The 24,939-nt window shown below is 35.9% G+C and overlaps 1 protein-coding gene across 8 annotated transcripts in view; it reads right to left on the reverse strand.

Moving 5' to 3' along the window:
- The window catches only part of DPP8 (dipeptidyl peptidase 8), a 62,173-nt gene that overhangs the window by 3,963 nt on the left and 33,271 nt on the right, over positions 1 to 24,939 (reverse strand). For 4 of the 8 annotated variants that reach the window (XM_082383299.1, XM_082383301.1, XM_082383300.1 and 1 more), the window contains 13 exons: positions 24,167 to 24,295; positions 23,554 to 23,615; positions 21,779 to 21,879; positions 20,939 to 21,116; positions 19,897 to 20,056; positions 16,306 to 16,385; positions 12,806 to 12,958; positions 12,418 to 12,553; positions 11,174 to 11,319; positions 5,886 to 6,032; positions 4,519 to 4,671; positions 3,102 to 3,244; positions 2,048 to 2,159 (listed from right to left, as the gene is read on the reverse strand). In XM_082383299.1, the coding sequence (XP_082239425.1) occupies positions 2,048 to 2,159; positions 3,102 to 3,244; positions 4,519 to 4,671; positions 5,886 to 6,032; positions 11,174 to 11,319; positions 12,418 to 12,553; positions 12,806 to 12,958; positions 16,306 to 16,385; positions 19,897 to 20,056; positions 20,939 to 21,116; positions 21,779 to 21,879; positions 23,554 to 23,615; positions 24,167 to 24,295 (1,700 nt within the window). Of the gene's footprint in view, positions 1 to 967; positions 1,039 to 2,047; positions 2,160 to 3,101; positions 3,245 to 4,518; positions 4,672 to 5,316; positions 5,473 to 5,885; positions 6,033 to 11,173; positions 11,320 to 12,417; positions 12,554 to 12,805; positions 12,959 to 16,305; positions 16,386 to 19,896; positions 20,057 to 20,938; positions 21,117 to 21,778; positions 21,880 to 23,553; positions 23,616 to 24,166; positions 24,296 to 24,939 lie in introns of those variants that run through there. The other 4 variants (XM_082383302.1, XM_082383304.1, XM_082383303.1 and 1 more) reach the window with 4 other exon arrangements.

Raw genomic sequence — 24,939 nt, forward strand, 5'->3', positions numbered from 1 at the left:
CACTAAGCTTACAGAAGGATCAATGGTTCTCCAAGTGTGGTTTGCAGACTTCAGGAGTCCTCATAAACTCTTTCCAGGGATACACAAGGTCAAAACTACTTTCAGATCAAAACTAAGACATTATTTGCCTTTATTCACTGTGTTGGCATTTGCACTGATAATGAAAGGCAATGGTGGGTGAATCAAGGCAGTGACATACACTTGGAGTAAACAAGAAAAAAATGCCAGTTTCACTTAAGTAGTAGTAAAAATTAGAATTTTATTAAGTTGCAACCCTTGAGCAGAGCAGAGGTCTTTTTATATTCTGTGGTGATAAGATGGGAAACAGGCATAAAGCACTTCTGCTACACGATGTCTCAAGGAAAAGGACTGAGTACAACTGAGTTTTGTTTTGTTTTGTTTTTCTTTTGGCCCCGCCGAACAGCATGTGGGATCTTAATTCCCTGACCAGGTATCGAACCCGCGCCGCCTGCAGTGGAAGCACAGAGTCTTAACCACTAGATAGCCAGGGAAGTCCCTACAACTGAGTTTTTAAATGGAACTCCATTTTTCACTTGAAAGAATGACAACTATGGTGATTCAGACTTGGCTATCTGGCAAACATTTTCTCAAAAATGATGTGAGCCAGTCACTTCAAGGACAGCATTGACAGTATTTGTTGCCAATGATAAATTTTGAGCTTTTAAATGAAAATTAGAATTTTGGAAAAGTTGCATCTACCACTCCTAGCTCATGAGCTTCCCAATACTTGGAGAATTTTCTGTTGAGATCAGTGGTAATATCAATGTATATGATTTAAAAAATATTGTATGATGAAATGGGTCAACACTTAGAAGTGAACCAATATTTTCCAGATGACCAATGCATGGGTAAAAGATCCATTTGAAGTACAAGTTCCAACAGATTATAGTGTAGCAGAGTATGAAAAGTTTACAGATATGGTTTCAGATTCCACACTAAGACTAACCTTTAAGAAACTACCATCTGTTCAGTTTTGGTGTAGCAACAAAGAAGAATATCCACGATTATCTGAAAAAGCTAAAATATTACTCCCATTTCTTAATTACATATTTTGAGGCCAAAATTTCTTCATTTACTTTAGCCAAAACAACATTTCACAACAGATTGTATGTGGAAGTAGATACGAGAATCTAGATGTATTTCTTATTAAGCCAGAGATTAAAGGGATTTAGAAAAATGTAAAACAGTGCTAACTTTCTCAGTAAATTGTTTTGTTTTGAAAAATTTTCTCCCTCATTAAAAATGTGATCTGTGTTAACATGTAATATTTTATCATTGTTAATTTTAAATAAATAAATGAATATTTTAACATTTTCTTAGTCTTAATATCTTATATGAGAAATACTGATAGACATAACTCACATAAACAAAAGCTTTTTGGTATATAAAAGGGTCCTGAGACCAAAATGCTTGAAAACTGCTGCTATAGACAAATATCTCATAGTTTACCTACATAAATGTCAACTGAAACACAAAAAAGGGAAAAGTAATATTTTTCATTTCTTATGAGAACAATCCGTGTAAGGAGTAGAAACGAGGAAGAAAGGAGGAAAAATTTCTCTTAAAAGCTTTTTTTTGAGTAATGGAGCAATGGAGGTAAGTAACTTGTTGGTTTCTGCTTCAATGTCAATATAAAATAGAAGAAAATTAAAAGACCTTGTAATCAGGTCCTAAAAATCCTTTATAACAATGAAATCAAGTAGCATTTCTTTACCCTTCCAAGAGGAAGAAGAAAAGCAAAGGAGGATAGTGAATGGACTCCTGTCATCTTGTCCATGATTACAAACTGAAAGCAGATACAGATACACAAGTCATGTAATCTGATAGGACAATTTTCATCCTGACTTCCACAGGATCTTAATTTTTATCTAACTAGAGGCACTACTAACTATGCCTATTATTTTAGTTCTCTTAAGCAGAGCGTGGCCACAGCTGAAAATTCAACCTTACTCCATACTTTATTATATTTCAAAGTAACCAATCACTAATCATGGCTATTTTAATCAGAAAATGTAAAAGAACTCACCTGTAAATCATATGGCTTTCCAGCCCTCACTAAAAAACTCAGTAATATACTGGTGTGTGCAAAATGGACATTCTCATCCAAGAACCCATGTAAGAGTAGTAAACGATTTGGTCTGGAAAAATGGAAATATCAGAGGATTAGGCAAAATAAGAGTATTTGGGAAAACCACTTAACTCCTTAAAACTAATCACAACTAACTACGTTAACTTCCTTATACTGTAATATTAGAATAAGGATTCAACATTTTGGGACTTCCCTGGTGGCGCATGGGTTAGGAATCCGCCTGCCAATGCAGGGGACACGGGTTTGAGCCCTGGTACGGGAAGATCCCACATGCTGTGGAGCAACTAAGCCCGTGCGCCACAACTACTGAGCCTGCGCTCTAGAGCCCGCAAGCCGCAACTACTGAGCCCACGTGCCACAACTACTGAAGCCCACATGCCTAGAGCCCGTGCTCCGCAACAAGAGAAGCCACCGCAATGAGAAGCCCACGCACCACAATGAAGAGTAGCCCCCGCACCACGCAACTAGAGAAAGCCCGCGCCCATCAACGAAGACCCAAGGCAGCCAAAATAAATAAATAAATAAATTTATTTAAAAAAAAAGGATTCAGCATTTCAATATTAAATTAGTAATATATTAACCAGATGCTACATGTTAAAACAAATTTTTTAAATTAAATCATGTGTTCTATTTCCTATTAAGACATTAGCACACATCAATAATTATAGCATGTCCCTAGAAAAAGAAAAATCATATATGCTACTTGCAAAATATATGTAAGCAGAAATGGAATTTTTTCCACCTTGAAACAGTTGTGTACTTAATTAAGCTTCTTTTATCACTTAAGCAACTGCTTCAAATATAACTTGTACAAAAACCCAAATTATATGAACTGGCCTATAATTCAGCTTTGACAAACAGCTATGTTTTCTAGTACTCTATAAAATATTAGTTTTGGTTTTGTCATGTTTACAGTTTTCCTTATTATTAAAGACAATTTTTAAAGATACAATTTTAAATTTATAATTTTAATTTTAAAGCTTAAACTTACTCAGAGGGGAATTTTTCTGCTTGCATGGCCACAGATCCTAGGTAATAGCCCTGTTCGTTCTGGTCAGGGTGACCCATATAACGTTCCGTGTAGCCTGTATCATAGAAGATCCACAGAGTGACTGGGGCCCCAGCAATAGCAACCTGCATAAGATAACAGTGACAGTCAAGTGTGGTCCAGAAAAGAATGGCTAGCACTGAGAGTCTGTAACTGAAAATTTACAGGCTAAAATTATCCTTAGGCTTTAGCCCCAGGACTGGAGCATACATGGTCTCAGGCAACTCAGAAAATCAAAGGGGAGTGCGAAGGTCAAGAATTTGATACTTTGTGAGTCAGTTAGCTTCATGTTCCACAGATGTGCCACACACCAAATCCTTAACCTGGGCTAGATGAAATATAAACATGGGCCTCTGTTAAAAGGGGAGGCTGAACTAGAACATATGAATGCCTCAGTGTAAATTCATTCCTGCTCCTGGGGAAAAAAATATGGGACAAGTGTCAGCTTTATATAGGAAAAAGCAGTCTTTTTTTTTTTTTTTTTTAGCTTCTGTTGGCAGTACAGAATTTAAAACAATGAATGAAATATATTTAAGCACTAAATACTTGCCTCATTTTAAGTCTCCCACACACAGTTTTATATTTAAATATTGATTTAAATACTGTAATTACTTTCTTGACAGCTGCAAGCCTGGGAAAATTATGGCAGTATTCAGAGTTCATTTTGTGGTTATTATAAATAAAGATTATCTGAATATACATGTAAGAACAAAACCCTATAGTTTTTATTCTTAAAAATAAAAAAATTTCACTGTAAAATAAAATCATGTTATTGAAATATCAAAAAAGAAAAATGCCACTTATAATTCCCATTCCCTTAACAACTGTTAGCATCATTTTATACTTTCTCCTAACATATTTTTCTAAGAAGTTGTTTATAGAATTGTAATCATTGTTTATATATTTCATAGTTTATTCATTCAGTACAGATTTACTTAGGACCGACTATGTGCCAAGCATTGTGCTTGGCTGCTGAGGATACAGCGTAGGGCAGACAGATCCCTGCCCTCAGAGGGTGTAGTCCAACAATTACACAAATAAGAACAACCCAATATGAATGTGTGTTTTACTGATCATGACTATCTCCCACAATCTTTGGCATATGTCTATAAATAGCCAGTAACTGATCAAGTTGACAACTATTTTATATAAATAAATGTAGATAAAGATATGTAAACATATATCTCAGGAGTTGACAAGATGTATCTATTATTTCACACGGCTATTAAACACACAAACCCTAACATTTCACAGTACTGTCAACTTTGTAAACCTTCAGAAAATTGGCATTTCCTCATATCTCAATTTATAGAAAATTCCACCCTTATTGCAAAAAGAAGTACCATAGGAAATCACATACCCTGAATATATCTGACCTCTGCATTAATGCCATCAGGGAGAGGTATCCTCCATAGGACCAGCCATGGATGCCCACACGATCTAAGTCAATGAAATCATATTGAGAGGCTAGATATTGGAGTCCTTCCACCTGATCGTCAATTTCTATCTGACCCTGTAAAAAAGGGAGAGCATTTCACTGATTCTGATAAATAAAAATCTTATTATAAGAGTGCTTTTAAAGCTGATAGATGTTCTTACTAAAAATACCTGTAGTTTTTTAGATAAGAACTCATTATCAATGGAAATTCTGTTGCTTGAAAAAAAAATTTTTATCTCTAGAGATAGGAGCCTATAGCTTCTGTTGCTAGCTTGTCCTAGAGTTTAGTTACCCCTTAGTCATAAAGTTCTTTCCTACTGTGACCCAAAATGTCCCTTGCTGTATGGGTATTTCCCATTTCCATTTGTTCTGTTGTCTGCTAAGAGGTCAGCATCTTCCTTGTAACAAGCCTTCCTATACCCAAATATAAAAAATTAGCCCCCTTAAATGGTTGACTAATTTTACCTCTCCTTTTTAAAACTTAATGCAATAAAGCAGAAGGAATCACTCTTGACGCCTTATCCTCCTATTTCCCCATCACCTACCTCTAGGAACTGAACATACAATTTCTTTAAAGTCCTGTATAGTCCTAATTCCTATCGCCACCACCCTGTCTGTATTACTAGGCCTGCCAGTGCACACAATCTCACTTCACTGAGCCAAAAACAAAAATAAAAACAAAAACTTACATGAGAATACAACATAAGGTCAAAGAACTGGCTGTGGGAGAAAATCCCCATGTCTTACTCAGCATGTCCAATACACTGGCAAACACAGTAACTGCCTTACTGTGCAAAAGGAACATCGGATTCTCATCATTTCCCAAAGCAGCAGAAAGGACATGGGGCATCTCTAAAAGGTAGCATTTAAAGCTTCCTGTAGAGAGAAAGAGGCTTGTCACAAGGAAGGCACTAACCAGTTGGTTTCTCTCTTCACAGAGGACAGAACAAATCTCAATTACTCCTCTTAATAGTGTACAGGATGCTGAAAACTAAATGGACTGGCTTCTGGCTAAACTGGACATAAAAAATAGAAAGAGAGGGGGTTTCTATATAAAAGTGGTTCTATCTCAGCTCCCCAAACTTACATATAGGTAGACATGAATAGCCTAGTGAATATCAAGTTGTACCTTCCCTCCCACCCCCAAACCATAACACATGCTCACATGCACACACGTGCACACACACTCACAGTGCCTTCCCCCAACTCTTTCTCTGGGATTTCACACCAAACAATGCACCAAAAATTGTAAATGTCTTTAAAAGAAAAATGTTTGTATGCTCACACACCATTTTATATTTAAAGGCGCCTTCAAATTTAAGCCCTCGGTGACAGGATCCCCTGTTGTCTATCACTACAACCACGTAACCCAGAGAGGCTAGGGTATTCAATCGGAAATACTTGATTCCTTTAAACCGATTATTCACCAACTGCACCTGAGGAAGAAATACAACTTCAGTGAAATTTATTATATGGTAGCATACAAAAGCATAAGAGAGGCAGGATGCTGCAAAAAATAGAAAGCTTAAATTTTTAACATTATTTTGCCTATAAAATGAAATTATTTTCTTGTGGCAAGAACACAACATGAAATGGACCCTCTTAAAATTTTAAGTGTACAACACAGTATTGTTAATCATAGGACAATGTTGGACAGCAGGTTTCTAGAATTTATTCATCTTGCATAATTAAGAATTTTTTATGCCCATTGATTAGCAGTTCCCCTCCTCCCCCTCTCCCTGATTTATTTTTATTTTTTAAATTAATTTATTTTATTTATTTTTGGCTGTGTTGGGTCTTCGTTGCTGTGTGTGGGCTTTCTCTAGTTGCGGCGTGCGGGCTTCTCACTGCAGCATCTTCTTGTTTCAGAGCACGGGCTCTAGGCGTGTGGGCTTCACTAGTTGTGGCACGCGGGCTCAGTAGTTGTGGCTCGTGGGCTCTAAAGCGCAGGCTCAGTAGTTGTGGCGCATGGGCTTAGCTGCTCCACAGCATGTGGGATCTTCCTGGACCAAGACTTGAACCCGTGTCCCCTGCATTGGCAGGCGGATTCTTAACCACTGCACCACCCGGGAAGCCCCCTTATTTACTTTTAAATTAAATCTTTTCATGTTTATGTTACTTCTTTTCTTTCTTAACTTCACACTCAAAAGTTCTGAGGAATTACTGAGTAACTACAGACTTTAAAATTATAACCTAGATATTAACTACAAACAAGATAAGTGATTTAACCTACCCCATAGAAAAAATTACTAAAATGATTACTTCTACCCTGAGGAAGAATTGTACCATTCAAATGACAGAATAAGATCATTTTTTCTCCCTAGCTGTCTTTTCTGGGATTGTCTCTGACCAGTAGAGGGAAAACTGAAGTATTTTAATGAATTACTATGACCAGTCAGCTTCTTTTTTCCTGTTACACAAATTAGTGCAAAAGGTAAGATAATTCTTAAATATCTTTATTGCCCTAGAAACTATACTTCAAAATGACTGAGAAATTAAATGTAGTTTGGTGCTTCACCAGAAATATACTCTCTGGTGAAAAGAAGACTTTAATTAATGGGCAGAAAGTTACAGAAGTTCAAGGTTTGGTGGATACTAAGGTAGATAATAAACAAACAAAAAAACGGTTCTGGCAAAATTGAGAAAGTGTTCTCTGGCTGAAACCAATAGGAAAACCAAGCCAGCCAGGAGTTAAAATAAACATCGATGCTATCTTTACTCAATAAATATCTACTGAGCATTGAATGGGCTAGACTGGCGGTGGCGGTGTAAAGAACCTTCTCCTTTTGAACTTTTGGATGTTTAGCGCCACTGCAACAACTGCCAAACTGGTCTTTCTGTTTCTATACTTGTCCTCCGTATAGTCTGTTCTCACAGCAACAGGACGATGTTTAAAAATGTAAATCAGGTACGACTTTATAGCTTAGCTCCTCATAACGGCAGGGGGTTTAGATCAGAGTAAGATCTAAACTCCTTACCACTGCTTTTGAGACCCTACATTATCTAGCCCTTGGCTATTTCTGTGACCTCATCTCATACCATTTCCCCCCTTGAGCACAGTACTCTAACCTTACTATCAACTATATCAAGTTGGTTCTAACCCCAGGACATTGACATTTACTGTTCCCTCTGTCTACAATGCTCTGCCCTCAGATCTTTAACATGGCTCATTCCTTCTCATCCTCTGCAACCTCAGAGAGCTTCCCTGACCTTCCAGTCAGAACCCTCATTTCAGTCACTTTGCCATCCTCTTTCCCAACAATTATTCATAACACTTCCATTACATGAAATTATATAATTTATATGTCTGCTTGTTTATTATTTTCCTCATTAATCTCCATGAGGGTGGGACATTAGTCTGACTTGTTCACTGCGGTATCCTCACTGCCTAGAATAGTGCCTGGTACATAATAGGAACTCAATAACTATTTGCTGAATGAATGAAAAACAGACATAGGAGAATGATGTTTTCCCTTTCTACCTTGGGAGGAGGGGTTTGGTGGGCAAAGGTGCTTGTTTTTAAAGGGAGGGAGCTGAAAAAAGAAGTATTAGGCAAGGAACACATATATGAACATATAAGAAAACTAACTCACTTCTTTGCCTGCTGTCAATCACAGAAGGTGGCCTCAATTGCCTGATAGGAACATTCTCCCCCAGAGCCAGTGTTTCTGCCTTTGCAGCCTCCAGGCCTGCTTCTTCTTAGAAGGAGGTACTTAAACATAATGCCCTTCAGCACTAAGAATTCAGAAGTTTTCTTCAGTATCAATTCTTCAAAACCTGTGTTCTGCTATTTTAACTTGCTCTCTTGTGCATTTATGTTTGCAGAACAGTGTCTGGCACATAGGAAGTATCATAAGTATTTGTTAAATAAACATTTTTAAACACACTACTGTTATCAACGAAAAGTTTAAAGAACTAAGCCTTGATGACTTTAATGGGAAATATTTGTTGCTTTCCTTGGTTTTACTTTTGTCCAACTACAGACATTGCTGCATTTAGTGATGAAGTAATTCACCTCATGTTATGAATTGTGGCACTGTTGCTATTCAAAAGATTCCCACTTTGACCTGAATATACACCAAGAAAAAAAAAGGTTTGGACCACTTATGTGATTTAATCAAATTTTGCAAGGTTATTGTGTGCTATTAGAAAGATCTGATCTTACATTAAGGAGCCTCTTCGTAACTAATCCACATGGTCATCAAACATAAGGATGAATGATCCCCCAGTGGGTTGAAGTGCCAAATGCATTCTATCACGCAAAGTCTTATGGGGAAATCTCCCTGCAAACTGAACAGCAGATTCTCCTGTGGTCTCGCCAAATATGAATGCTTCCAAAGAACACTTCGAGAAAGAAACTGTTCTATAAGTGCAAAAAAATACAGTTGGATTCATAAGGTACTCCAAACAATTAAAGAATTTTGTTTTTACTGCATGGCGAGGACTTTATTATAGTAAAACATGCATTTTAACCATTTTAAGTGTATATAATTCAGTGGTATTAAGTACACACTGTTGTGCAACCATCATCACTGTCCATTTCCAGAACTTTTTCATCATCCCAAACAGAAACTTCAAACCTATTAAACAATAATTCCCTAACCCTTCCCCAGTCCCTGACAACCTCTATTCTACTTTCTGTCTCTATGAATTTACTTCTTCTAGGTACCTTATACAAGTGGAAAAATATAATATTTATCCTTCTGTGCCTGGCTTATTTTACTTAGCATAGTGACCTCAATGTTCATCCATGTTGTAGTATGAGTCAGAATTTCCTTTTTTTTTAAAGGCTGCATAATATTCCTCTACATACCACATTTTGTTTACCCATTCATCTATCAACGGAAACTGGGGTTGCTTCCACCTTTTGGCTATAGTGAATAATGTTGCAATCAACACTGGTGTACAAGTATCTGTTTGAGTTTTTGCTTTGAATTCTTTTGGGTATACATCCTGAAATGGAATTGCTGGATCAGATTATAATTCTATGTTTAACTTTTTGAAGTACTGCCATATTGTTTTCCATAGCAGCTGCATCATTTTACATTCCCATCAGCAATGTATTAGAGTTCCAATTTTTCTACACCCTCACGAACATTTATTATTTTCCTTTTTTTTTTTTTTGATAATAGCTATCCTAAGGGGTGTGAGGTGGTATCTCATTGTGGTTTTGATCTGCATTTCCCTAATGATTAGTGATACTACCTTTTCATATGGCTTAGACTTTTAAAACTTAATTACTAATATAAGGAGTCCTTTAGTATTAAAAATCTAAATAACCAGCTAGTTTTTATAGTGTGTTTTCCACATATCTCATATATCATTTCTTCATTGGGAAGGAGAAACACCCTTCTTACTTAGTCATAATATCAAAGTAATATAACAAAACATGTAAAGCTTCTGAGAGTGTCCTGTAATTTCTCTCCTGAATTTCTTTGTATTACACCTTTTTTTAAGTTTACAAAGATTTGGCTCAAAGTTTTTAAGAGAAGTCTAATTTAATTCTTTCATAATTTATGTGTAGATGACAATTATACAAATGTGAATCACGTTTTGTTTGTAAAACACACTAAACAATGACAAAGTGATTTAACTTGATATATGATGGTTATTGCTGAGATGTTATGGCTTATGTAGTTACTTTTATTTTTTGGATAACTTTACATCTAGATACATTTCCAGATCTGAATAACTGGGTATAATTATAAAGGATATTTACTGAGTCCAAGAGAGTTGTATTAGAAAAACATTGTAATTATATTCTAATTTCTACAGGGTCTCAGTGTAAGATATATAACCAAGATTAAACATTTAAAAAAATTACCAATTTACCAATTCACCCATCCAAAATACTTTACTCTGACAGTCAGTAAAATCTGCTTAATATTCACATGCTAATATTTAAGGTGGAAACAAGAAGATCAAGGTGCAAACTTCTTACAGTGCTGAATAGCAGTATAGCAGTTGCCTTAACTAGCTGATTAAAGTATTATAGCTTGCTTGAGAGATGTGGCCTTAGAATGAAGAGACGGAATTCATTAGGCTACCAAGGCTTTCAAAAATATCTGTTAAGACTCTTTATTTACCAAGACATTTAATTATTTAATGTCATTTCCAAAACAAGTTCTCTACCCACAAAACAACATATTTACCTACTGACATATTACATTCCCCATGACAGTTACAGTCCTCACTGTAAATTAAGAAATTGACATTGAGGGAATTCCCTTGGCGGTCCAGTGGTTAAGACTCTGTGCTTTCACTGGCGAGGGCCTGGGTTTGATCCCTAGTCGGGGAACTAAGATCCCACAAACCGCGTGGTGAGGCCAAAAAAAAAAAAAAAGAAGAAGAAATTGACACTGATTTTCGAGTTAGCTATCTAACAAAACCCAGCTTCCTGAACTCCTAAATTGGATAATTAGAGCATAAGCCAGAGTCAATAATAGCAGAGGCTCAGCAATGCTCAAATCTTAACTTAAACAATTGACCAGACATTTAAAAAACAAATCACCTAAAAAAAAGAAAAAGAAAATGAAAAAATACACACACACACATATATGTATATAAATATGCCCACCTGAGGACCACCATATATAAACAGCACAGTCGGGTATTTCTTTCCAGGTTGTAGATCATGAGGTTTGTATAGCATCCCATACAATGTAAATCCAGTAGTGCTTTCAAAAGAAAAAATTTCTGGAGGGGTATAGTCAGGAAGAGGACCTGAGAGGAGGTAACACAGTCTGTAAAAGGAGTTCTTATGGGAGCTCAGCAATCTGAGAGCAAGGAAAAGATACCATAAACCCACCACTCTATACACAAATAACTAACCATCCCCCGCTTCAGATGATAAGCAAGAAATCAAGCACGAAGTTATCTTTAAAAAAGTAAATCTAGTGAACATATCAAATTATCTATTTAAGAAGCAGACACAAAGTATTATGAACAATCCTTGGAGCCCAGGAGGTATTCACATGCAGAACACAAATACTTTGTGCTCGGTTTGTGTAACTTATTGATGGTTAAGCCGTATACTTGATGGGGAACTGAAACCACAAATTAACTTAATCAACTGGTTTTCCAAAGTGATATAGACCTATACTAAATCTGTGCATACTGGATGATGTTAGTCTAAGCAGAGATCATCACCATATCACAAATTCTGATTGTGGACATCAGAACATACTTATACCTTGTGGTTTTGCACTAATTTCTTAATCCCTTAGGAGATATTTAAGAGTGAAAATACCTAACAGGAAAAAAAGAATTTGGGGATAAAATGAATTAAAAGATATAAAAAATTAGTCCATTCTTCATGTTTAAGAAATCAAGCATTTTAAAAATAGGTAATTCACAGTGCTCTTCACTCCCATACAGAATGAGTGTTCTATCTTTTATTAAGATGGCCATTACAAGTGCTGTAGAAGTTTAAGAAAGTGACCAGCTGGGTATTCCTTAAAACTGCGGCTTCCCTGCTCAAGAGTCTTACTAGTTCAGTATATATTACCTTCAAATTCAGTTGTTTATCTGGGAACTCATCCAAACATGTGAATAAATCACTTCCTAGCTGGTATCTTGACTATTTTAATTTTATTTTCAAAAAGGCCTTCCAGACTTGCTCCTGCCTGGAGTAGGAGGTAACCAGTCTTATTTGATAATTGATAGACTAGGAGGGGTGGGATCAATCAGGAACCCAGCAGCTTAGGGACAGGTGGTGATAAGAGACGGGAATACTCTGTTCAGGAAATGTGGACATATGACACAGGTTTAGTGCCCTAATGTACTAATCCTACTTAAGATCAGGCTCAGGGAAATGAGTACCTGCTGAATCCAAAATGGTGGCCCAAAATTCCTTTGTTTTGCAGGTTGGGTCATCTTCAGGACTTGAGAGCTTGTAAAGGGACACACAGTGTGGATTCTTCTGGTTACTATACTTACTTATAAAGAAGTCACAATGCTAGAGAAAGGAAAAACAATTACTTTTCCCCAGGGAAAAGTAAAAAAGGTTATCTGTTGCTACATCTGCACTGATGCTATAGCTGGCGTATGGTTAAGAGTCTGACCATTTATACATATATACAATTCTAAAGTTAAGGCTAAGGTTTCTGCAGGCCAACTTCACCAATCTTCACATTACTGAAAAGGAGTATTACATGAGTAGAGGGTTTTTTATATGACAGGAAACCCTTTTCAAACAGGGACTTAATACCCGGCTGATGCAGCAAGAGTGGGAATAGCCACGGTCGGTCAGCCTTGTCACCTCTCCAGGATTTACATAACTGACCACGTACAGGTGATGTTCTAAAGGAGAGTCTTTGGTGCCTTCAAAATATACCAGCTTTCTGACTTCATCAACCTGGATCTGTCAAAATAACAACAAAAAAATCAGTGCTAGTATGACCTTGGCAAGATCAGTGATTTAACAAACAATATCCAATTTTATTCAGAATCATTTGAGTCACCCTTTGCCTTGTGCCTCTTTTTAAAAATTTGTCACCAATGTTAATAAGCTTGAGTTGGTTTTGCTCATGTCTTATAGCTAAGAATAGATCCTGTCCAGAAGGTAAAACGATGTCCAAGTTGCATGCTATTGGTAGTTTCCTATATGGTTAGAATGTGCACTTTTCTTAAAATACAAAAATTATTTCATTAAAATGACAATCCTTTACAGAGAAAAAAATACCTATATTACAGCTCAGGTCAACCATTCACGCACACTTAAAAGAGTTTAATTTTAGCATCCTATTTCTCAGTGCAGCATTATCTTAGGCAGTGCTTTTTTAGTCTTTTGTACAAATTTGCAAAAATTTTTTATCTATTGGGCTGGGGAATAACTGAACTCAATCACTCAATCAGTTTCAATACTGGTATAGTTTATAAATAAGTATGAAGGATCTTTTAAGTCTTCATTCAGAACTCAAAAGAACTGCAAGTATACTCATAGCTGAATTCACTTAATATTCTTCCTAAATTACAGTAAGATTCTAAATAAATGGCTTTTATTGTTCCTTTTCAAAATCTTCTAGCAGCCTACTCAAATGATGTTTAATAAAATTCAAACTGTTTGGGCTTCCATGGTGGCGCAGTGGTTAAGAATCCACCTGCCAGGACAGGAACAGAGACGCAGGCATAGAGAATAGACTTGAGGACACAGGGAGGGGGAAGGGTAAGCTGGGATGAAGTGAGAGAGTGGCATGGACATGAATACACTGCCAAATGTAAAACAGACAGCTAGTGGGAAGCAGCCGCATAGCGCAGGGAGATCAGCTCGGTGCTTTGTGACCACCTAGAGGGGTGGGATAGGGAGGGTGGAAGGGAGACGCAAGAGGGAGGAGATATGGGGATATAGGTATGTGTATAGCTGATTCACTTTGTTATAAAGCAGAAACTAACACACCATTGTAAAGCAATTATACTCCAATAAAGATGTTAAAAAAATAAAAATAAAAATAAACAGTCAAAAAAAAAAAGAATCCGCCTGCCAATGCAGGGGACACGGGTTCGATCCGTGGTCCAGGAAGATCCCATATGCCATGGAGCAACTAAGCCTGTGCGCCACAACTACTGAGCCTGCGTTCTAGAGCCCGCAAGCCACAACTACTGAGCCCGTGCGCCTAGAGCCCATGCTCCGCAACAAGAGAAGCCACCCCAGTGAGAAGCCCGTGCACCCCAACAAAGAGTAGCCCCAGCTCACTGCAACTAGAGAAAGCCCGCGTGCAGCAAAGAAGATCCAACACAGCCAAAAATAAATAAATAAAGTAAATAAATTTATTAAAAAAAAATTCAAACTGTTTTATACAGCAAAGAAAACACAAGTACATTTCTAAAAGCAAGTATTTTTAAATGCCACGTTTTCTCCAAGAAGCTTCTTCTTAGTCATTATAAACATTTTCTTAGCATGCATGGATAGAGAAATAAACACACTTGACATTAAGTAGACCTATATGACATAGACAGAAAGAATACAAAGGATAAGAAGTGGCAGAACAAACATTCATGAAGCTTCACAGGTATGTGTTAATCTGTGCAAAACGTCAGGACTGGTTCTGCTCTTGACCTAGCAGTTGGAAGTCAGGCCTCTCAAAACTGCACAAATAACTGGTTAATTCCTCACTCCCCTTTTCTTTGTTTCATGTAGCAACTTTACATGAAACACCTGAGGGTTTCAGCATCACATGAATACCAGAATCACCTGAGGGGCTTGTGAAACAGATTGCTGGGTCCTACCCCCAGGCTTTTTGATTCAGGAGGTCTGGGGGGCGAGGGGGGCCAAGAATTTGTAGTTCTAAAAAGTTCCCAGGTGATGCCGATCCTCCGTGGTCCAGAGAACACACTCTGAGAACCCTAAGGGGCACATGGGTTTAAAAGCCTCAAAGATTTACTCAATTATGGTCATTAGAAATCTTTGGGTGTGAACAGGTCACTGGCAAAAGTAAAGAAGGGAAAGGTAACTTAAAAAAAGTAAAGCAAGAATAGAGAGAAAATAGAAGAGTAAGAAAGAGAGACACAAGCACATCACATAAATAAGTATGACATAAAGAAGAAAATTGATGTACGTTATGGCAAGTAGTAGAAAGACACTTAGGTTGCCCAAATAAGGTTCAGATCTGCATAAACACAATTTTGGGGATTCCCTCAGTATTGTCCAACCATTACACAGCATGAAGTTTACATTAGTGTAAATTTTTATTATCAGAACTTAGAATTACACTGTAAGATTTTTCTCAGGTGACAATAACATCCAAGGTCCCCAAAGAGAAAAAAATATATTGAATATATAACCAAAAGGTCATGTGACACTCTCAGTGGAAACGAGACTTTAAAGGTCGCCTATTATATTCTAAAGTTTTTACCAACAAAAACAAACCTGGGACCTGGATCTTCATTCTTTCTCCTTAATCACCTTGGGGACTACGAGTGACTTCTACAGTAGCCAGTATACATAATCCTTCAATAAATCTCCGAATCAATTTGAGGAAATCACAGGCCTTCACTAAATCCTGGTAGCATACATCATCTTAACTGTACATATCACACATAAAGGATGGCTTTCTTAGATATCTCATGAAACTGACCACCTAACTGAAAGTTGAAACAAACACAAGGTACTATAAAAGGCAAAAGAAATAAAATTAGAATTCATTGAATTACTACAGAAAGCCATATGTATGCCAAGAGTGAAACAGAGGGTGGATTTCCCTCTTCTTTATCAATCTACGCTCTGTACAAATGTTCATCAAATTCTGCAGGTGGTAGATGAAACTTCAAATTTGTGAGATAAGATAAACAGGTGAATGAAACAGCATCACTACTTCAGAAGTAGTAAATGCATTTTCTAATGTAGAAATGACACAAGTAGTCTATAAGAGATTTAGAAATAATTTTCAAACTATATCATAACTCACTTTATTTTTTTTTTCATAACTCACTTTTGCTAGACTTGAAAAGTATGGACCAGCCCTTTCCTTATTAAGTATTAACACTGTATTTGAAAATGGTGACCTTTAGTCACATCTAATACCAGGGTTATAAAATGGGTGAGATTTATAATTTAAACTAAGACTCTTCTTTTCCAACAAACTAGGTTCTTTTAGGCCCTAAAAATATTTTCAAAATACTGGGGTCATATGAAGTTGCACTATTGATTTTTAGTACTGCATACACACAGCCGATGTTGACTAAATATATCAGTAGAATAAAAGAACATACATTAGATCCATGCCGGCCAAGAACTTCCCATTCACCGCTGGTAATTGCTATTTCCTCTTTGACAGGGCACTTGAAATCACCTGAAGATAAAGATAATCATAATTCAGCACTCTATACCAGACTACAAGCAAATGAAACAATGAAAAATAGTATTCTAAACTCTTTTTTCCAAAAAGGTAACACTGAAAAATTCAAAGTTATGTCTGGAGTAATGAAAATGTTTTGGAACTAGATAGAGGTGGTAGGTAGTTGCATTAACTCTGTAAATGTACTAAATGCCACAGTTCATTTTAAATGTTCACTTTAAAATGGTTAATGTTATGTGAATTTCACCTTATAATAAAGTCTAAAGTTAAAAAAAATTCCAAGTTATGAGTCTTCATAATAATAATGGAATAATCCATGTAAATAAAGTGAAAACAGCAAAATAGATTCTTATGGCAAAGACAGAAAAGAACTCAAAAGCACTTGCATTCCTAGACCTTTGGTTAGAAAGATAAAAAAATCTAATGGGTCAATAAGGCATTTCTTCCAGAAATTCAACAAACTACTTAAAAAGCCAGAAAAGGAAAATTTTAATACAATTGTTTTTCATTTGCCAAAAACAAATTGGGTATTACCATAGTCAATACCAACACGTCTCATTTATCTTTATAAGATTCTGTCTTGGTAGATGAGGCTCTCTCAGTGGCCTAAGGAGAAAGTTAAAAAAATGGAACCACTGCTCTATGCCTAGCTGCTACCAGCTCTGGCTCTGGGGAGTGACAGCTGAGGACAAGCTGAGATGGTGAGATGATACAGGATCTTAAGTAGGGTCCTACTCAAGTTAAAAAAAAATGGACTCCTTTTCTTTTTCTTAGATACAAAAATTCAACTTAGTATTTTAAATTTTATCACCAGAAAATAAATATTATTTAACATATAATAAATACTAATTGGGACTTCTTTGGTGGCGCAGTGGTTCAGACTCCGTACTCCCAATGTAGGGGGTCTGTGTTTGATCCCTGCTCAGGGAACTAGATCCCACATGCATGCCACAACTAAGGAGCCCACCTGCCGCAATTAAGACCCAGCGCAACCAAATAAATAAATAAATATTTTTTAAAAATACTAATTGTTACACATTATAGACACTTATGGAAGAAAGGAGGGAAGAATAAAATAAAATGGACATCAAGAAAAGGAGGAAGATCTGGAGCAAGAAAGACTAAGTATAAAGGAGGGAAATGGAAAGAAGAGGTAGACAAACTGAGGGGCCCAGAAACAGACACTGAGAGGGAACAGAGGCTAGGTGTTCTGAGAAGAACGTTAGCTAAGGTGACAGCTCTTCTTATTCTTCAATAGGAGTATAAAATTTTAAGTTATCATCTTTTTATCACTGTCCCAAGAATGTTGTTTTAGTTAATTAACTACTATTCATAGCTCTTTGACCAGTCTTCATCACTAAACTTTCCAGAATTCCATAAGTAGATTTAATTTCTGAACAACAGAGGAACTGGTAAGGGCAATTTCATGCTAAGGGCCAAATTAAACTAAGGGTCTTAGGGAAGAAATCTCCATCTTGGATATATAAGCTCCTGTCTGATTAAAAAAAAATTAGGCTAAGAGAAGGAGCAAAGTCATAGGCAGTATTTACTTTGCTGTCCTAAGATGTAGCTCACTGTTTCCCAAGTAAGAATGATATTTAAAAGGCCATGTTGAGGGCTTCCCTGGTGGTGCAGTGGTTAAGAATCCGCCTGCCAATGCAGGGGACACGGGTTCGTGCGCCACAACTACTGAGCCTGCGCTCAAGAGCCCATGAGCCACAACTACTGAGCCCGTATGCCCCAACTACTTTAGCCCGCATGCCTAGAGCCCGTGCTCTGCAACAAAAGAAGCCACTGCAGTAAGAAGCCCGTGCACTTCAACAAAGGGTAGCCTTCGCTCACCGCAACTAGAGAAAGCCTGCGTGCAGCAATGAAGACCCAATGCAGCCAAAAATAAATAAATTTATATATATATATATATATATATATATATATATAAAAAGGCCATGTTGAAAAAACAACCCAACTAAAAAGTTGGCAAAGGATTCAAATAGACATTTCTCTAAAGAAAATATACAAATGGCCAAGCAACATGATAATGTTACTAATCATTAGGAAAATGCAAATCAAAAGCACAATGACATACCATTTCACACCCACTAGAATGGCTCTTACCAAAAAAACCCCACAAAACAAAAACCAAACCAAAACAAACAAAAAAAACTACACCCAGAAAATAACAAGTGTTAGCAAGGATGTGGAGAAATTGGAACTTTTGTGCACTTCTAATGGGAATGTACTAAGGTGCAGCTGCTATGGAAAAGAGTATGGTGGTTCCTCAAAAAATCACAAAAAGAGTTACCATATCCAGCAATTTCACTTCTGGGTATATACCCAAAAGAATTGAAAGCAGGGTCTGAAACAGATGTCTGTCCATCCATGCTCATTACAGCATGATTCACAACAGTCAAAAGGTAGAAGCAACCCATCTGTTCATGGATAGGTGAATGGATAAACAAAATGTGTTTCTATACACAATGGAATATTATTCAACCTTAAAAAGGAAGGACATTTTGACACATGCTACAACCTGGCTGAAGCTTGAAGACACTATGCTAAATGAAATAAGCCAGTCATAAAAGGACAGACCTGTATGATTCCACTTATATGAGGTATCTAGAGTAGTCAGTTCATAGAGACAGAAAGTGGCAGCCAGGGGCTGAGGGGAAGAAGGAATGAGAAGTTACTTATTTTCCACTAAATTGGGTATTCCTTATTGGATAGTTTCAGTTTTGGAAAATGAAAAATGTTCTGGAGATGGATGGTGGTAATGGTTGCAGAACAATATGAATACACTTAATGCCATGAAACCGCACACTTAAAACAGTTAAAATGATAAATTTTGGTTTGTATATTTTACTACAGTTTTTTAAAAATGGCTATGTTGAGTCTGTTAAGTTACAAATGGCAGTAAAGCATATAACATAACATCATTAAATGCCTACTATTCCAAAACAAACTCTATATTATTAAAGTAGAAAACCATAACTCAATTTTTTAAAAACACAGGAGTATTCAATGTACCATTTCATTTTTCCTAGGCTTACACATTCTGTATTACATTTCCCAGAAGGAAACCCATCACTTTTTAAAAAGAAACTAACCTCAGTTGACGTAATATTTAATTTCACTTTGGGAAACATAATTACATCAATCTGAAGAGCTATACCTATATAAATCAACTTCAGTGTAGATGCAGACAGTATAAAAAAAATCTAGTATGCACAAATATCTAATAACTTTGTAATGTTTTAAAACTAGCTTTTTTAATCTAAAAATTATATGAGCTCACTTTAAACAAAATGTATAGTTAAGGCAAAAACAGAAAGTAAAAATAAATAATCCCAATACCCAGAGATTACCCACTATTAATAGTTTATTATGTATCCATCAAGAACTTTGTCCTATGCTTATAAAGTACACAAAAAAGACATTACATTACCCTGCCCCTCCCACCTTCTGCCCCCAACGTTTTCCCCTTTTTAAATAAAAAAGGATTTCTTACTTGGGGCAGGCAGCCCACCACTGGATCGTTTGTATTTGCTCTCCTTTAAAATGGATGTGATTTTATATAAATGTCGAAAACCTGTTTTGCATTCAGAGGCAAAAATAAATTCAATTTCATCTTCATGACTTTGGGGAAAAACATGAAAGATGTCATGGATCTGTAAAATGAATAGCTTAATTTACTATACACATTAATGAAAATACTACATAAACAATTCAATTAAGCCAGAGAAAGAAGAATTACTCGATAAACATACTCTGAAATATAAATAACTGTCAGGCTAGGGTGTATGGTATATGTACAATTAGAGATTTTGCCTGGGCCTTTCACGTTTCTCTTACTTTAGTCAAAGACTTCATCTATTGAGAAATAAATGTTTCCAAATGGAGAAAAAAGAAAAATATGACCAAAAGCTGTTTCTTACTCACCATCTCTGAAATTTTTTGAAACATGGCATGAAGTTTGTTTAATGATATAAATCTTATTACAGAAGTGATGAGAAAAATGTATTTAACTTTTCTTTTCCGGAGAGAAATATTCTAACAGTTCAAGGGAAAACAGATGTTCATCTGTTTTAGGTGAATCATATGAAGCCTATATTCAGCCAGGGAGTGAGCTAGCTTTATTTATTTTGTATCTTGTTTAAGTTTTTTCCACTAAACTGGAAAATGAAAAATTCAATCCCAAACTGTTATATTTTGGTATAGTTTGCCAACTTAAAAGAAAATCTTTTCTAGACAGGATTCTTGTGGTCCTCTCAGAGGCACTAATGAGGCTGTGTTTTCAATATCTGATGTGTCCAGAAACAAGGGCAATTCTGCAGCCAGGGAGATGTCATTTCAGTTTGTACCTTTTATGTACGAACCATTACCCATTCTGGAACCAACATTCCAATCTGAAAATAAATGTTCAAACTAAGCAAATAACATTCAAGGTTAGTTTGAACTCAAAAAATTCATTTTGATAGTTTGCTATCGAGCTTCATTTGCTTTAGCATTCTGAGAAAATATTCAAACCAAGTACAAGAAAACATGCATACATTTATCCAGATGTCTGTTGTTTCTTCATAGATAATCAGTGGCGTCACAGAGTCAGGCACTGACTCGATGAGTCTCTGTCTTTCCATGGCATCATCTTCTACTGGGATAAATAATTCAGGTGAGATCAACACTATCTGTAGGCGAGTTTGGGAGCGATCTAGTAGGATAGCCCACGCACTATTTAAATAAACAAAAGAAAAGCACAAAATAAAGCACACTCTTCAGAAAATGAATATTCCACTAATCTTTCCCCTAGCACCCATCAGTTATTTCTATAATCACAATGAAAGTATTGCTTTAGTATATGTTAAATTATCACTTACAAATGGCTAATTAAAAGTATTAGCTTATTCTACACTTATTTTTAAAAGTTAAGCTTGAGTTGAGTTTTTAAAAGTAGTTTTCTTTAAATTTCCAGAATCACAGATGGCCTTTGAAATTGTTTTCTCCCTTTAATGTCGATAAATGTCTCGTGAAACTCCTGTTGTCCACATTAGACACAGGAACTACATGTAATCATCTTCACATAAGGCTCTACAAATATTTCTGCTTAATTATTTAATAAAAAAATACATACTTATATGTGAGCCTAAAAGTTATACAATTTAACCACAAATAACACTGTGAAACTGTGACTGGCTAAGAGACAGAATTAAAATGCAATGCACCTATGCTTATAGGATTACAAGTCCACTAAGTTCAGGAAAAATTCTTTGTGCAGAACTATCTACACTTCAAATTTACATGTGAAGGCAGCTCCAACGGAAAGGAAAAATCTAACAGCAGACAGTTCTGGGTCCTAAATTATTTGTAAAGAAGTGGCAATTTAACATACGCACTATTTTCCCTCTGGAGTCCATCCAGCTCTGGCAATATATTCAACTCCTTCAAACAGAATCTCAAAAGGCTGAATTAGTTCCTTATCTATGACATCTATAAGCTATTAAAAAAGAAAAAAGGAATCTAGTTATAGAAGACTGAGATAAGTAACTAGCTTATTGGTCTACTTAAATCACTATCTTTAACAGCATACTTTTTCAGTCTTAGGTACACAGGATTAACAAAACCAGCAGTAAGTCATGGGTTACCTCTACTGGTGCTCTTACATCTAACAAGTTCTAACTACAAGAATTAGCATAGTCTAAAAGTCTTTTCCCATGAGTTTATACTAACAGAACTCTTGATAATAACTGGTAAAATCAGATTTTAATCACTTTATAGACTCTAGTATGTAAGAAAAATAATAGTCCCTAGTTCCTTATATTTTAGCTTAAAATACTATTTTTGTAATATATTAGTGAAATGGTCCTGAGAGCAAACTTTTTTCCCTTAATAGTCTAGCTAACACAATTTTAAATATACTTTTTAAAAAATGGACAAAGGATCTGAATAGACAGTTCTCCAAAGAAGATATACAAATGGCCAATAAGCACATGAAAAGATGCTCAACATCATTAGCCATCAGAAAAATGTAAATCAAAACCACAGTAAGGTGCAACTTCAAATCCACTAGGATGGCTAGGATAAATAAAATGTTGTATATCCATACAATGGAATATTTTTGGGCGATAAAAAGTAGTGAAATGCTGTTACATGGTGCCAACATGATTAGTGCTTGAAAACATGATGCTAAGTGAAAGAACTCAGACTAGATACTGTATGATTTCATTTATAAGAAATGTCCAGAATAGGCAAATCCATAGATACAAAGTAGATTAGTGGTTGCCCAGGGTTGGGGGGCATGGAAAGGTCTGGGGATGATGATTAAGGGATGTGAGTTTCTTTCAGGGGTAATGAAAATGTTCTAAAATTGACTGTGGTGATGGCTGCACAATTCTGTGAATATACTAAAGGCCATTTTAAACTTTAAATGAGTGAATTGTATTGTATGTGAATTATATTTCAGGGACTTCCCTGGCGGTCCAGTGGTTAAGACTCTGCACTCATAGTGCAGGGGGCCCAGGTTCAATCCCTGGTCAGGGAACTAGATCCCACATGCCACAACTAAAAAAGATCCCGCACGCGGCAACGAAGACCCCACGTGCCACAACTAAAAAGAACTGGTGCAGCCAAATAAATAAATAAATATTTAAACTGTGTGTGTGTGTGTGTGTGTGTGTGTGTGTGTGTGTGTATATACACACACACACACACATATATATAAATATATATATATATAAAATTATACCTCAATAAAGTTGTTAAAAAAGTCTAGCAAAGACGACTGTTTTTTAATTAATTTTGTGTGCATTTAGCTTATAAGCATCTGTCCAAATGGAAAGTAGCAGTATAAAAGAAATGAGGGATATTTAATCTACTGTCAACACAGAAGGTAACTCACCAGTCAGTAACCACTATTTAAGAAATACTGATCTGGAGAATTAACACAGGCAAAGAGGAAAAACACTGGAAAGGAGTGGTAAATATACATATCCCCATATTCCTATCTTGGGAACCAGCAGAAAGTTTTCAAAGTAGAAAATTAGGTCAACCTGAAATCATGATCTGTAGATGTCTCAGCAAGTTCAAAAAGTCCAAAAAATAAAAAAGCATATCTAAAATCTCTATTGACAGACTAGTCAAATGATACAAAAAGTTAACATTTTATACTTACCCTTCCTTCAGCATCAATCAGTATTTCCGACATCTTAAAAGTGACTTTTGGATTTGCTGTGCCTTTAGAAAGAGACATAAATGAACAGTAATGCATATCCAAAATTATTCAAACGTATTTTGCCAGATCAATCCTTTTTATACTTCAGTCAAATGAGGAATGTTGCATATAGACAGGACTTTATTGCATAAGAATCTCAAAACTCCTTTTCAATTCATAATTTTTAATATGGTTATAAAAAAAAGAAGCTGAAAAACATCAAGAGTACGTAATGAAGGGGAATTCGTATCATTTCACAATTGAAATGCTGTAAATAGCAATATGGGAAAAAATTACTAATTTATTAAGAACATAATCCCTTAAAAATCTTTATTTCCAAGCAAAGGTACTTTATTCATTTCTTGAAATAATCAGTTTTGTGCACTTCCTCACCTTTGAAATAATTAAAAAGGATCAGCCTGTAATTTAAAAATCTACTTCAGAGACACTTAAACAACCCATCCTTACTAAATCTGTAAAATATCCACGTTGACCATACCTTTGGATGAATGCAGAAAGAATCTTGTTTGAAAAGTAGGAATGAGTGAATATAAATGCCAATGGAATACAGTACCTGTTTTAGGATAACGGAATGAATCTGCCCTCCTTGTTTCCAACATAGGGGACGTAACATGAATAATTTCCACTTCGGATTCATCATTTTCTTCATACAGAATTCTAAGAATTTTACTGCCACTGGGAGCTTAAAAGGAAATTAAATATTGAAAATTTAGGAGAATTATGCCAGAAAGTAATCATAATTGACCATTCCCTCTAGTATTATATCTCCCATAGTGAAAAGCAGTTTATACATAAAACATGCTGCCTTTTATGTATAGAGTATATGTACAATGTATTAGGCTAGAATGTAAAACAAATTTCTAACCAGATCACAGTCAAAAAGTTTGAAAGCTACTGCTTTAGAGAGCTGTTTCTCAGCTAGTAAAATCCTTGTGAATACACCAAGAAAAAGAAGGAATTTGTGCTCTTTTTTTCTGATCCATTCATACACTAATTTGGCCATCTGTTCATGCATACTCTAGTCAATCCTATGTTTTTTATAGCAACTCCCATTAAGGGGTGGTATTTTTTATTTTGCCACCAATGTTGCCACCAACCAGCTTCTAGATGAAAAACTGGCAAGGAGAGTTGAAGGACTTGGGGTACTGAACCACAATACACCTGTTTTTTATGAGAACTCATTATGGTGAGATATAGCCTGAATATTCTAAATAACTACTGGTGGGATCTAATCTTCATCACTTCAGAATCTATTATTCAGAATTAAGAATCTGTGCAGTTAACTAATTGGTAGTTGAATCTCATAATACTTTAATTGACCTATAA

Source organism: Balaenoptera borealis (assembly GCF_965194805.1).
Source record: "Balaenoptera borealis genome assembly, chromosome: 3".
NCBI lineage: Eukaryota > Metazoa > Chordata > Mammalia > Artiodactyla > Balaenopteridae > Balaenoptera > Balaenoptera borealis.